The sequence below is a fragment of the Sebastes umbrosus genome, chromosome 5, assembly GCF_015220745.1.
Source record: "Sebastes umbrosus isolate fSebUmb1 chromosome 5, fSebUmb1.pri, whole genome shotgun sequence".
Taxonomy (NCBI): domain Eukaryota; kingdom Metazoa; phylum Chordata; class Actinopteri; order Perciformes; family Sebastidae; genus Sebastes; species Sebastes umbrosus.
In genome coordinates this window covers 11,082,504-11,097,543 of record NC_051273.1, presented here as the reverse complement: position 1 = coordinate 11,097,543, position 15,040 = coordinate 11,082,504, and the positions used below count along the sequence as shown (strand labels likewise).

Genomic DNA, 15,040 nt, shown 5'->3' with positions numbered 1-15,040 from the left:
GTAAGTTGGAGTGCGGTGAAGAGGATGAAGCCGTGTGTGTGTGTGTTGGTGTGTGTGTGTTTGTGTGTACGTGTGTGTGTGTGTTTGTGTGTGTGTGTGTGTGTGTGTGTAAAACCTGCAGTGTTGTGGAATGACACCACATGGCATCATGAGCTTCACTGGCTGTCTGAGTTGTTGTTGGCCGGTTTCTATACTCAGCATACACAGAGATCATGTGTACAGATATGCTTATCAAATTTCACATTTATTTCCTTAATATTATTTAATCATATTTATGTATTTCCCTCTTTCAGTATTTATTTTAAACAATGTTAAATAACACACGGATCTGAATTGTAATTCAAGCGAAACTTCCCAAGTTGATATTTTATTTTATTGATGCGCTTTTATCAGACTATTTATTTTTATTTTTACTCCACCGAATATCATGTTTCAAATTAATATTTTACTCACTTTATATATTTGAATTCATGAAAGCCGAATGTGTTGATCGACATCTTGTCGTTTTTTTTTTTTTTTACCTTTGTGCTATAATCCGATTTATTTTAGTTCATCATCGCACTAAATAACATAAATAATTAATAAATGTATTTCGAAAAAGAAAGACAGTTGTAATAACATAACAAAAACCATAACTTGTGCAACTGACTAAAGTTTCATTGGTGTCTTCAAAAAAAATTGGAACAATTTTATTCCTCCATTTATTTGGAAAAAAAAATCACAATTATTTCCAAGTATTAATGTTTTCATAAAGTCTTTTCTCGGCTGCGTCTCCAGCTGCTGCATGGTACGGCCCCTAGTGGCAAGAAGTTTATTCCCATTTCACCTGAAATCTGTCTCTCTCTCATTGCCATCACATTAACAGAATTAATCATATTATAGATTTTGCAATGTGTATGTTTGTGTTTAATTTGGATAATGTATCATCAGCTCATAAATTATATTTTGGATACTTTTAGTTTGAAAAACGACGTCCTCACTGCAGCGCACTGAGCACATTATTATAACAGCACTCTGTTAGAATAATGAATAATAGAATTAGAATTAGAATACATTTTCAGTTGTTCTTTTTTTTCTCGCTTGTTTTTTTTTTTTTGCAGTGATCCCATCACCTAAAATTTGTGCAACCACAAACACAGTATTTGGATATCCCAGCGTGCCGCTCCCCTATATTTGCTGTATCCATCCCAACCTGGTTGTATATAGCAGGGGGGCTTACAAGTGGTCGCTAGTTTCTCCTGTTTTTTTGTCAAACAACGGGCTTTAATTCAGGATGATTGTGGATGCAGGGCCATATTCCTGGCTGTGGATGGGGGCCTGCTTTCAGAGAGCTGCAAGAGGCCCCGCTGTTCCTTTATTATCATAAGCAGATTAGAGGTAGCAGGGAACACACTCAGATGCAGATAGCAAACCCGAGCGGCCCATTTCAACCTTGCATTATAATGGGCCGAGCTGCATGTGTCGCCTCTCGCAGCCTATTAAGCCACAAGATGAATCTTATGTAAGGTGGCCGAGGGCTGGCATAATGAGAGCACTGGGGGCTCCTGCTCCTCCATTTATTATTATCAAATGACTAAAACAAAATAATAAGGGCTTGATCTATTCACTTTCAATTATGATTTAATCTGGAGAACACGCATTTAAATTAAATTATTTCAGGTGTATGTACTTGATCTATCTTTAATTATTGGGATTGTCTGGTTTGCAGACATGGGCTGTGACTGAATAGGACCTATTGTGCTTGTCAGATTTTTTTTTTTCAACTGTTGGGTAGTAAATACATTTTTATAAATATTTTCTTTTTAACATTTTCTTATATCTTTAACCTCTATTCATTATCTCTACTTTGAGGAAAAAACAGTCTGTGCTTGTGGACTTGCTTTTGTGACTGAATAGGACCTATTGTGTTTGTTAGGGTTTTTTTTCAACTGTTGGGTAATAAATATATTTTTTATAAATATATATTTTTTTTGTGATACATTTTTTATTTTTTTATTGGTATTTAAGCATAATTATATAGGCTGGGGTTACAAATTGATAGATCACCATTAGAGTAAAATAATATAATCACAAATGTCCATGTACTAATCAATACAGAATAAGAAAAGAAAAAACAAAAAAAACAAACAAATAAATATATTTTTTAACATTTCTTATAAACTGTATTCATTCTCTCAGTAATTTGAGGAAAAACCATGTCTGTGCTTGTGGACTTGCTTGTAGTTCCTCTTTTGTCCAGTAGGCGTCGCTGGTGTCACGCAGCAGGACGCCTCATCCGTTATAGATGGAGATCCAGGAGAGAAAAAAAAAAGAAGCAACATTTCCAACCTCTAAAAAACTTTTCGGACATTAAAACTATATATGAGTGAATTATGTCGCTTTTACATACGCTGATGCTGGTTTTTATCTGCTAATAATAATCGCAGTGTGATCCAGAATGAAAGTGAAAGCAGGTGGAGGCTGCTTTTCATTCACACTTTAATTGGCTGACACGCTTGTTCAGGCTTATATATGAATGAGCTGCGCCTTTTGTGCAAAACACACACACTTTATCTTAAAATATTCCTCACCTTTATTTCTTCTCCTCCCCTCGTGTCCCCGGTAGCCTATCCACACACACACACACACACACACACACACTACAAAGCCCCAACAACAACAGCAGCACTGTGGCAGTGGAAGTGGAGTGGAGTTGGGTCTTTGTCCGGACAGATGTAGCGACAACATCCCAAACAAAAACCGCTTATTTGTGCTGAGATGAGCCCCGTCTGCCTTCTGTGTGTTGGCATTCAACTTCACTAAACAAAAGGACTGGGGGAAACATCTTGGATTACCTTTCCTCTTTTCAACCTCTAAAAACCAGCCCCCCCTTTCCACCTCACACACACACACACCAGTGCCATTCAATGCTTTGAGTTAACTAACAAAGTTTATTTAAGTGTTGTTATGTTATTGAGGCAGTAAGTGGGGGCATTAGTGACTTTTTTGATTTGGAACAACAGCAGTCTGACTGAATGTCAGAACAATGCTGTTCACGATAAGATGATGCTGTGACACCATTAATGTCAACAATTGATGGATTTATTTAATATTTTACCATTAGATTTTGGGATTTATTGTAACAAATTTATACACATTTAAATAGAAAAAATAAACCAAAAACATAAGAGAATCGTTTTATTTATAAGAAATTCTTACATATTTTACTTATTCTGAAAGCTTTTACGTGTAAATAATAATAATAATAATAATAATAATACATTTTATTTATATAGTGCTTTTCTGGATACTCAAAGACACTTTACACAGGAAAAAATTATCATAAAAACAACAAGGACATCATAAAAATATATAAAAAAATACAAAAACACACAATATTAACTACACTTTAAAAGCAGTTCTAAAAAGGTGAGTTTTGATTAGTGATTTGAATGTGGACAGGACAAAGTTTGACACTTTCTAATTTCAAAAACAGCCAGCAAGAAGCTTCTTCATCCTCTTCCCTCTGTATAATATGACAACATGTTCAAAAAAGTGCCACTGATTCCTGTATATATATATATATTTATATATATATATATATATGTATATATATATATATATATTCTCAGAGAAATCTCCTATAACTCCACAAGCCTGTAAAACAACAAATTTATACACATTTAAATAGAAAAAAAATAAAACACAACATAAGAGAATCGTCTTCTTTATTAGAAATTCTTACATATTATTTTATTTATTTAAAGTTTTTATGTGTAAAGTTTGCCAAACGACACTTTTCTATTTTAAAAAAACAGCCAGCAAGCTTCTTCATCCTCTTCCTCTGTATAATATTAGAACATGTTCAAAAAAAGTGCCACCGATGCCTATATATATTCTCAGAGAAATATCCTATAACTCCTCAAGCATGGAAATAGTAAATATGTACTTTAGATATTGGCTCATATGGAGCAGCCTGAGTGTGCAGAGCTGACCCCGCCCCTTTATGCTAATTAAGGCCTCCCATTGGATGTGTCAGAGGATACAGGCCGCCTCTGATTGGCCAGGTCGAAGCCATTTATTCGCTGACAAGCCCCCCCCGTCACATGAAATGGTTGTCTATTAACTTGTTTCAAAAACTATCTGGAGTTGTCAAGGCTCAGGCGGACAAGCAGAGGCGCAAAAAAAGTGCAGTTTTTGTTGTTGATGCTTTTCGGAGGAGAAGTTTTGTGGACAGCAGGGACCTATTGGGAGAAGAGTCTCTTTGTCACACACACACACACACACACACTCAGAGAGAGAGAGTGTGTGGAGAGCTTTTTTGGTGCTTTTTTTGTGCAGAGAGAAAAAAAAGTTGCAGAGAAAAAATCGACAGGTAACTTTTCCGCAGCAGCAGCAGCAGCTCCTCACTTGTCCTGCTGCCTCCAGCTTGTGGAGTTTGTCTCCAGTGTTTTTTCCCCCCTCTTCTTCTGCTTCTTCTGGAGCTCGCAACTATACAAGCTGTTCCTGCTGTGTGTGTGTTTTTTTCCTCTTTTTCCTCTGGAGCTCGCAACTCTACAAGCTGTTCCTGATGTATAACATGATGGAGACTGAGCTGAAGCCCCCTGCTCCTCAGACCAACACGGGCAACACCACCAACACCACCGGTGGGCCAAACCAGAAGAACAGTCCGGAGCGCGTCAAGAGACCCATGAACGCCTTCATGGTGTGGTCCCGCGGCCAGAGGAGGAAGATGGCGCAAGAAAACCCCAAAATGCACAACTCGGAGATAAGCAAGAGGCTGGGCGCCGAGTGGAAACTTCTCTCCGAAAGCGAGAAGAGACCTTTCATCGACGAAGCCAAGAGGCTGCGGGCCCTGCACATGAAGGAGCATCCGGATTACAAATACCGGCCCAGGAGGAAAACCAAGACGCTCATGAAGAAGGACAAGTACACTTTGCCAGGTGGGCTGCTGGCTCCGGGTGGCAACGGCATGGGAGGTGGTGTAGGTGGAGGTTTAGGTGGAGGTTTGGGTGGTGGAGTGAACCAGAGGATGGACAGCTACGCGGCGCACATGAACGGCTGGACCAACGGTGGTTACGGCATGATGCAGGACCAGCTGAGCTACCAACACCCGGGTTTGAACGCTCACAACCCGGCTCAGATGCAGTCGATGCACCGCTACGACATGAGCGCTCTGCAGTACAACACCATGGCGACGTCCCAGAGCTACATGAACGGCTCTCCGACTTACTCCATGGCCTACTCCCAGCACCAGCACCAGCAGCCGGGCATGACCGCGTTGGGCTCCTCCATGGTGGGTGGTGGCTCCTCCTCGGTGGTGAAGTCCGAGTCCAGCAGCTCCAGCCCGCCGGTCGTCACCTCTTCCTCCTCCTCGTCGTCCCAAAGGTGCCAAAGCGGCGGAGACCTGAGAGACATGATCAGCATGTACTTGCCCGGAGCGGAGGTGAGCGAGCAGAGCGCCCAGACGAGGCTACACATGTCCAGCCACTACCAGAGCGCCGTGCCCGGGACAACGATCAACGGCACGCTGCCATTAACACACATGTAAAAGAAAGAGACAGAGAAAGAGAGAGAGAGAGAGCGAAAAAAGAGAGATGAAAAAATGAACTTTTATATAAGAGAAACTGTGGACTATTATTAACGTTGGACTATTTTTGTACAGAAAAATTTTGGGGATGGGGGAAAAAGTTGTATAGAAGAAGTCTCCAGGAAAAAAAGGACACATTTTTTTCTTTCGTTTTTATTCTAAGGAAGCTCTCTAGAGGAAACGGTAGGAGATTCCTCCTCTTCACTGGTGGATGAAGTTTTTTTGGAAGATATAGAGAAAGTGGGAGTCGCAATCAAAATGTTTTTATTATTGCAATCACCTTTTTTTGTACAGTATTTATCAAAGATTACAATCAGATGAAATTTGTTTGTTAAACTGCAAGAGGTTGCATTTTTCTTTTCTTTTTTTCTTTTTTTTTTATTATATATATAAAGCAACGCTTCAGTTCTGCAGAAAAATATTATTAAAAAGTGAACTGGAATTATATTGGAGTGATTAGTTATGCTCCTTTATTACTGCAAAACAACTGTAAGAGGTGGAATTTTTCTTTTCTTTTTTTTCTTTTTTTATATAAATAAAGCAACGCTTCAGTTCTGCAGAAAAATATTATTAAAAGTGAACTGGAATTATAATTGGAGCGATCAGTTATGCTCCTTTATATTACTGCAAAACATTGGAAAGAAAAAGGGACATAAAAACGAAGCAGGTAATACTGTTTTTTTTTTTCATTTACGGTCAATATTATACTAAACATTTTAATTTCTTCAACAACAAAAAAAAAAAGATATGACACTTTCTTTTTCTCTCATACAGCTTAAAATATAGGTTGTTAATTTATATTTTCCGTCTCCCACTTTTCATCTGTTAGAGGTATGACGCTTGTGCTCTTTATTTTCTAATTGATTTGTACAATTTTCTGTATATTTACTGTGATATTTTAAGTTTTTATTTCAAAAAAATTCATTCCCGTAGTTGTATTTTAAAAATTGTGGCCTGTACGCAGAAGCCAACCACTCCATGTATATATATACCGGAACTAATACCATCCTTATAACAGTTACAATTTCAGCTGAGTATATTTTTTTTCAATATGCAGTTTGAAATGAATAAATTTTGGAAATTTGGATACTTGAAATTGTATGAGTTTTGATTTTATTTCTCTCAATCATTTTAATTGTGCAGGTTAATTTGTCATCTGTCTGTCTTTCTTCTTCTTCTGATGTTAATTATTTACTATAAGTGTGACATTGCCTTTTTACATATTTATGAATATAAAGTATTCCTCTAACAAAACAAAAATAACAGTTGCTTCTTTTAAACTCCACTGATGAAATAACTGAGCTTGTGCGTCGTGGTTTCTATTTTCTAGTTGCTGCCTGCGGACCGTCAAGCCAAAGTTTGTTGCCTGTTTCCTAAAAAAGGGGGACGATTTTTCCACCACAAAATACCCAACATCCCCAGGTATAGACTGTCATTTCTCCTCTTCTATTATCAATCAAAATAATAATAATCATCAATAAGCACTGCTGTTGAGACACGAGCTACTTTTAAAAAAAATATTTTTTAAATTAATTTAACATTGCATCATATATTATTTTGTAGAATTAATAGTTTTCTGGGCCTGCTTTTGAATGGGACATGAGACTGAGGGAGGAATAATAACAATAACATAGGCATAAATCAGATTTATATCCCCTCTTTCACAGTTATTATAGATTTGTGTAAACTGGGGTTTATTGCTGGATTTTTTATTTTTCTAATGACACTTGACTGTGACAACAGCACATCTGGATATTTATGAGTATTTACAACAACAACCTAATAATCCTGTGAGCTTTCTCATGTTCTAACTTCATGTTTGCTTTAACTAATAAGGTGTGATGATGACACTTTTTGGACTTTTCTTTCTCTGCCATATTTTTTCTTCCAACTCATGGAGGAGCAGCAGCTTATCATCCTTAAATGTTCAATTAGGTCTAAATTGAAGGTGAGCCCCTCTTGAAGGGAGACCAGCCGGGATGCATGTAAAAGTCTCGAGTGTGAAAGCCATTTTTAATTTAATGTTTAATCAAACTGTGGCCTGCTGTTTCCCCGTTAACCCCGGTTCTCACGGTTCAAGCTCTCCGGTGACACCACCACCACCACCTCCTGTCTTAAAAAAAAAAAAAGAAAAAGAACACAGAACACAGAACCGGTTCCAGAATGTCAGAACCGGTTCCAGAATGTTCCCATGCGTTTCTGTTCCATGCCAGGCTGCTTTAATAATAATAATCCTTATGATGAGCTAACTGCTCGCTCTGAATTTAACTAACGGTTTTAAATCTGGGGGGGAGTGTGTGTGCATGTGCGTGCGTGTGCGTGTGTGCATGTGCGCACACACACATCTGATTAATGCCTATATTATTATTATTCCTCCCTCAGTCTCATGTCCTATTCAAAAGCAGCAGGCCCAAGAGAACTATTAATTCTACAAAATAATATATGATGCAATGTTATGTTTAATTTATAAAGAAAATATGTTTTAAAAAAGTAGCTTGTGAATCAACAGCAGTGCTTATTGATGATTATTATTATTTTTGATTGATCTTAGAAGAGGAGAAATGACATGTCTATATCTGGGGATGTTGGGTATTTTGTGGTGGAAAAATCGTCCCCCTTTTTTTAGGAAATAGGCAACAAACTTTGGCTTGACGGTCCGCAGCAACTAGAAAATAGAAACCACGACGCACAAGCTCAGTTATTTCATCATGTGCGCACACACACACACACACACACAGAGAGAGAGAGAGAGAGAGAGGTAGATTAGGGCCGTTGTGTCTTGCAGGCTGAAGTCCCGGGGGATTGGAGCTCACATTAACCGGCAGATGAATATTTGAAGAGGCCCCTCGGTATTTATCCGTCCACTCCTCTCTCTCCCTCTCTCCTCCTCCATCTCTCTCTCTCTCTCTCTCTCTCTCTCTCTCTCTCTCAGCCGGACCTTCAAGAGGTCAAGGGATCGTTGGTTGTCCCATTAATTATTGATCCGAGCAGCTGAATTGGTTGTAATAGCCGAGAACACCGGTGATAAACAACTTGTTTTTTGAAAGGTCGGACGAGTAAGACGCATTAAACTCTCGTGTTTTCTTCTCTCTGCATGGTGCACCGGATCCCTGCAGGCCCGGAGGCCTATAGACAAATGATTGTATTTTTTTTTCCCCGGCTGCACCTTTGATGTGGTGGAAAAGCTTTTTTTTCTTTTTTTTTTGAATGGAGAGAATACTTTTACGCATTTCATGATTAACTTGTATTTAAAAAAAAGAAGCTGTTATTTGTAACGCCTGTAAAGATTGCATGTTGACACAAGGCCCCAAACCTCTGACAATTGGAAACAAAACCCAAAAGCATGTCATATGCTTTTATTGTATATTTGGTATAGACCTACTGATGCCCCTTATTTTACGCATCCATGCGTAAAATCACTATTTATTATTATTAAAATAGTCTTTATATAAAATAGTTTCCCCTGTGTGAGCTGAGGCCAAACAGTCCCAAAGTAGGACACGGTAAATCTGAAAACACTGATATCACTGGTTATCTCGGTAGAAAAATATTAGCCCGCATTTTCGCCCCATGCGCGCTTTCCAAAATGTGATTTAATCTCGGAGGCGCTTTAAGCTCAGTGGCGCTCCTGTTCAAACATTAAATAAAAGGCGCTGACGGTGATACAGCCTGCAGGGAATCAAGTGTCTCAAATGTTACACACCTCATATACAGTGATAATAATGCGTGGACAGGGGATTGAAGCCACCGTGACATTTTCTACCTATCTTTGTTAGAATAAAAAGTGCTGTAAGAGGCGCATAAAAGTTACATTTTCATTCACAACGCGGACAACCAGGTGTGTGTTGTGTGACATATAGAGAGTCAAGGTGTTCTCATACATCCTTTCATCCATCCATCCATCCCTCCATCCATCCAGGCCTCTCTATCTGTGCCCATCGGTCCGTTCATCCATCCATCCGTCTCCCCTTCTGTTGCTCGCGTGCAGAGTCTGGCTGTCGCAGCTCGAGGATATTTGGACTGCAACAGGTGGTAAGCGCGCGCCTCTGCTTTTTTTTTTTTTTTGCCCCCGCTTTAAAAAACAAAACAAAAAAAAGCTCCCAGATGTTATCCACGATAACCTGGCGCGTGTGTGTGTGTGTGTGTGCGCGTGTGAGCTAGAGCTCTTTGTGGCCTTTATCACAACATCTTCTAGGTGTTACACTTTTTCTCGTTGTTGTAGGCAGGAACAGGTTAGGCTACTAGGCTGTAATATATAATGCAATTTATTTTAGCATTTGGCTCGGTCACAGCAGGTCAGATAAAAAACGACAAAATGAATGAAATAATGATAAAATGAAATAAAATAATCTAATTTAAAAAAAAAAGAAAAGAAGATTAATCCACAATGTGAGCTCATAGTTAGGTGTGTCGTTTATACTGGCCGCTCTCCAAATCCTATGTTTGTTGTTGAGATTATATGATTTTTTAAAATTAGGTCAAATGACCCCCCTTCACCCGCGCACACACACACACACACACACACACACACACACACACAAACAAAACGAGTTTAGTGGCCTGTAATCCCACGAGAGCCACTTTCCCTTTTTCACCACGTTGCTGATAATAAGGAGGAGGAGGCATGACGTCACGCACACATGAAGCGGTCCTATGGTCCTAATGTGTGCTTCAGCTGGTTAGTTTACTTTAATATATGTAGTCTTCTAAGTAATCCAGTTGTGTTCAGGAAAAACAATAATTCATTATAGGCCTGTTTGAACTGGACGGTAGTGTTAGCCTATTAGAAATGGGTAAGCCTATACTCATATCATAAAACAATTACAGAAATAAATGGTATATTTTCAAAATTATTTATTTATGCATTTTCATTGATGTTAGAGACCTTTTCCCCAAATATATAAATATATATATATATATTTGAAAAAAAAACAGGATTGTGACATGTTTTCACTCCCTGACTGATTGGCAGGTCTTTTAATAGGAAGAACTCAAATCAATATTTTCTGAGGCATGTTAGATATCTGATTTTACAACTTTTTTTACAGCATACACAAGCAGTATTTTTTTTAAGTATGAAATATTTGTCATGTTTTCCACATCTTTTCAGTTATGCTTTCGTTATGTTAGTAAAGGCCATGTCTGATTTGTATGGCTAAAGAAGTGCAGATTGGGCCTTTTAAAGGAGCCTACAGACGTTACTATAATGTGTCTGATGAATGAATGTAGGCTTATTTTGTCTCTTTGAAGTGAAAGTAAAGTTAGTAAAGTGAATGTAGCCTTCCCATAGGGCTGCTGCTGAGTAAATACATCTGAAAACTTCTAAAAAATAATCAACCAAACGGTGTTTATGTTTTATTCTCCAACCCTGAAGTTTATTTAAAGACTGTCTGATATCTCTGCCTTCATCACAGAGAAACACTGTAAGATGGTGAATAGCAAAACTGTCAGAGCAGTGTGTGTGTCTGTGTGTGTGTGTGTGTGTGTGTGTGTGTGTGTGTGTGTGTGTGTGTGTGTGTGTGTGCGTGCGTGCGTGTGTGTGTGTGAGAGAGAGAGAGTGTGTGTGTGTGAGAGAGTGTGTGTGTGTGTTTGGAGCACAGAGGGGACTGAATGGCAGCCAGTAGCCTGCTGATCAAGCGCAGGTGCAGGGAAGGGAAGCGGGCGGTGTGTGTGTGTGTGTGTGTGTGTGTGTGTGTGAGAGTGCTCTCTCTCATGCACACACACACACACACACACACACACACGCGCGCACACACACACACTCCCTCCCATTGAATAGGACCACACACTGACACAGACCAGCATGCCATCAGCCTCGCGCTGCTCTCGGCCTGCATTCTCAGAGGCTCGAGGCCTCTACTACACCCCCTCCTCTTCCTCCTCCTCCTCCACCTCCTCCTCCTCCAATCTCCCCTCTTCCTCCCCCACCACGTCACCAGCAGCTCGAGCTCCGTTTATCATTTCTGCTCATTGATGCTGACAGCTTTATAGAGCTCCATCGTTAAAGGATTGCACGGTGTGCAGCAGATCAACAAGAAAACAACCAACAGTTTGGTGTCTCTTTATTTTTAGAGTAACTATAAGTTACTGAGTATAACAATATAACCTACATAGACTTGTAAAAGTTTGATTTAACTTCTGCTCCACCAGCATTTAGATGGATGTTAGGCCTCTTCAAAGATGTCAAATTATTAATATATACATAAATAGCTAATAGGGTAAAAACTATAGGCAACAGCAGTTTGACTCAGCACCACCTGCACCAGCTTCGACATTAAAAGGTCTCATTTTCAGCTACTTCCATAGTTTTATAACATTTTAATTGAGTATTTTTTATTTTTCTTCTTTTTTTTGGCATTCACTATTTACACAGTAACCATCACTATACTGCCAATCATTACTATTTATTATTCATTACTATTATTATGGCTGATAACTGTGGCTCTGACTGACTATATTGTAAAAATACACTTGTGTGGCTGTTTAAAGCGTTAAAATATCCCCTTTCTTGGTTTGGCTTGTTTACTATTCTGGTTCCCACCACATTCAAATGAAAAACAATTAGTTTTTCATATGGCATTCTCTAGTTTGATAAAGTTATGTAGAAGATGACTGAGTGGAGTGATGGTGAACAATGTCTCTAGGTGTAAAAGATGACTTGTGTTGAGTTAACACATTGATAAAGCCTCAGTCTTATTATACTATATGTGTATTTTGCTTCTTGAAGAGATTAGCCAGGAGAAAGTGCAACAAAGGGGAGGAAGAGGAGAGACAGAGGAGGTGGAGGGGGATTTTTCTCTGAGAAGAGTCGACACACAACAATATAAAGGCCTGTTGTAACTACTGTAGCCATGCAGGGAAACCCTTCAGCTAAACCGATCTGACTGATCTGATCTCTCCCTAATAAATCAGTTGAGCTCATTACACAAAAGCTGCTATGACTCCACAATTTGTGAGTAATATTATTATTCCTTTAATGTACTTTTTATTGAATTATAAAAGCCATAACTTAACTCCTGCCTCATCATTTTGTATAATAAATTACAAACTGATAATTAGATGATAGTAAACCAAGAGACCTCAAATTACACCGTTTGTTTAGTCCAGAAATTCTAATTATAGGCTGTTTATTTCATTTTTTTTGTATTCCACAATATATATATATTAAATATGTATTTTATATCTAGGCCCACTGTATGGCTGTGTAAATACCGATCACTAATCAGGCTATTTTAGTGCTAATTTTTCACATCTAGCAGACTAATTTTCATATAGTCAAAAAAATTCAAGTGTCAATATGCACATTGTCTTATGACTAATTCGAGTTAATACAGCCATAATGACAGTATAACGGCGGGCTAATTGGCCTTTTTTCCTTCACAACATTGTTACCAGATCAGCATCTCTTTATTATTTAATAACGTCAAACGCTTGGCTGGCTGTGCTGCTGGCTGCTGAGCTGCTGGCTGCTGTTGAAGAATGAAGAACAGGACAATGCAGCTCCAGTTCAGGACATCCATCCACTCACTCACTCACGAGCTATATGGTCTCTGAATAAAACAGCAACAGAGTGAGGAGAGGAGAGGAAAGGAGAGGAGAGGAGAGGAGAGTGGAGGATGCACTGCTGCTTTTTCAGCAGTAAATCTGAACAGATTGAGTGTGAAAAGGCAGGAAAGGGGACAAACAAACCGGCTCTAAATCACATGAATAAAATAAAGTTAATTATCAACAATGCAGACATCATGTTTTTTAATTTAATGATCTTGTTATAATGTCATCTCTTTAGCTCATTGAGGCAGTTTGAAGCAACAGGTGACTGGCTGGATGGCTGGCTGGATGGGACCAGCCCATAGTGGAGCTACAAGTGAAAGTGGCTCACGGTCTGCTAGGCCTTTGTTGTCCAGAAATGTGGAGACTGTGTTTACTGGTTTCCCTCCTTGGGTCTGCATGGGGAGGGTTGAGAGGAGGAGGAGGAGGAGGAAGAGGAGGAGGAGGGTAACAGTTTGCAGTGGAAGCCCAAAAAAAAGAAGAAGATCTGACACCCTCTTGATTTTATTTGTCAGGAAAATCACTGCACATTTTGGATAAAATATATAGCCTGAAAACAGGAGAAATGACTTGTTTATAATGGCCCAGCCCATAAACAGCAATATATCCTCCTGGAAACAGAGTAAAAAAAGTGTCTTCCAATTTCTTTTTTTGTGTGATTTCCTTCCTATTTAGGGTTAAAAGAAAATCTTACAATTTAGACTTTTTAATTTTTATTTCTAATTTTGCAATATGTCCACTGTAGTGGACCACAGGACCATTTCAGTGTGAAAAGACAGCCGAATTTTTAAGATACAAAAAGTAGAGTGATATTAAACCAAGAATACATTCAACTTGATTTAAAAAAAAAAAACACATGCCATATCACTGGAAAGCTCATGATGTCCTCTTTACAATACACCAGGGTTGATGGTCAAAAGAGTAAAAGGAGATGCACGTGGACAAAATGTCCACTACAGAGGACACATGTCAATGGGCTGGGTCTCAGGAGGATATAAGACATTTTTGTCTATAGATTTTGAAGCAGAACAATAATTTAGAGGAGGGTGGGATGCTTTGTGGAGACACCAAATCGTTGCAGGATTCACACTCTCTGTCTTTTAAACACTCACGAGGTGCAGATTGTGATCCGGTTGGCTGAGGTGTTGCAGCTGTGTTGTTGTTGTTGCACATGCAGGCGCAGCTTGGATTTCTGGCACCATCACTTGTTGAATCAGGGCGATTTTTTTTTAATTTATTTTTTTTTTAAACAGTGGTCTCGATTTACTGCTTCTTCTGAAATCAGTCATTAGATAAATATAATGGTGTTTTTCGTTACACAGCAGTCTGCCAACGAAATTGTGGACCAAAGATTTCACCATTTATCATCTGAAATGTCCAGAAAAAAATGATGATTTTGTTCCCTCGTTAAAAATACTATACGATAAAATATGATACACTTTATTGTCCCCTTGGAGGAAATTGTCTTGGACTCAGTGCTGCACACCATCAGCTGCCTCCACAGCAGCATCAATTCATAAAAACATTAAAAGCAAACAACAACAATCCACATGTAAACAGAAAAAAACACATAACAATGTAAACAACAAATATTGCACATTACCCATACTGCACAAGATCTATATAAAAACAGCATAAATAGGAGATAAAAGAAACATTATTTAAAATTGAAAATTTTGATCGAATTGGGCACAACAAACGAGTTTTTAAAAGTTTGCAGAAGAATTCAGATTTCTGTTTTTATATGTATTGATTTTAATTTGATGGGCTTTTATTGAAGTCCCTGGTGATCTATAAAGACTTTTTTTTATAATGATACTTTAGCTGTTTTCAGATGTGTTTCTTGTTGTGGAGCTGGTTTTATAGAGATTCCTTCATAGAGAAGGCTGTTGAGCTGATGGGACTGAATCATCATTAACAAGC

At 38.6% G+C, this 15,040-nt stretch overlaps 1 protein-coding gene and 1 long non-coding RNA gene across 3 annotated transcripts in view; both read left to right on the top strand.

Annotated features, from left to right (window-relative positions):
• LOC119488415 overlaps positions 1 to 15,040 on the top strand; it is a 174,117-nt gene that overhangs the window by 120,567 nt on the left and 38,510 nt on the right. The window lies entirely within an intron of this gene.
• sox2 (SRY-box transcription factor 2) lies at positions 3,352 to 6,665 on the top strand. The gene has a single exon (XM_037770054.1). It carries the CDS (start codon positions 4,550 to 4,552, stop codon positions 5,528 to 5,530), a length of 981 nt encoding a protein of 326 aa, XP_037625982.1. The 5' UTR covers positions 3,352 to 4,549; the 3' UTR covers positions 5,531 to 6,665.

Coding starts and splice junctions, on each gene's coding strand:
- sox2 (XM_037770054.1), top strand. CDS start 4,550: ATGTATAACATGATGGAGACTGAGCTGAAGCCCCCTGCTCCTCAGACC.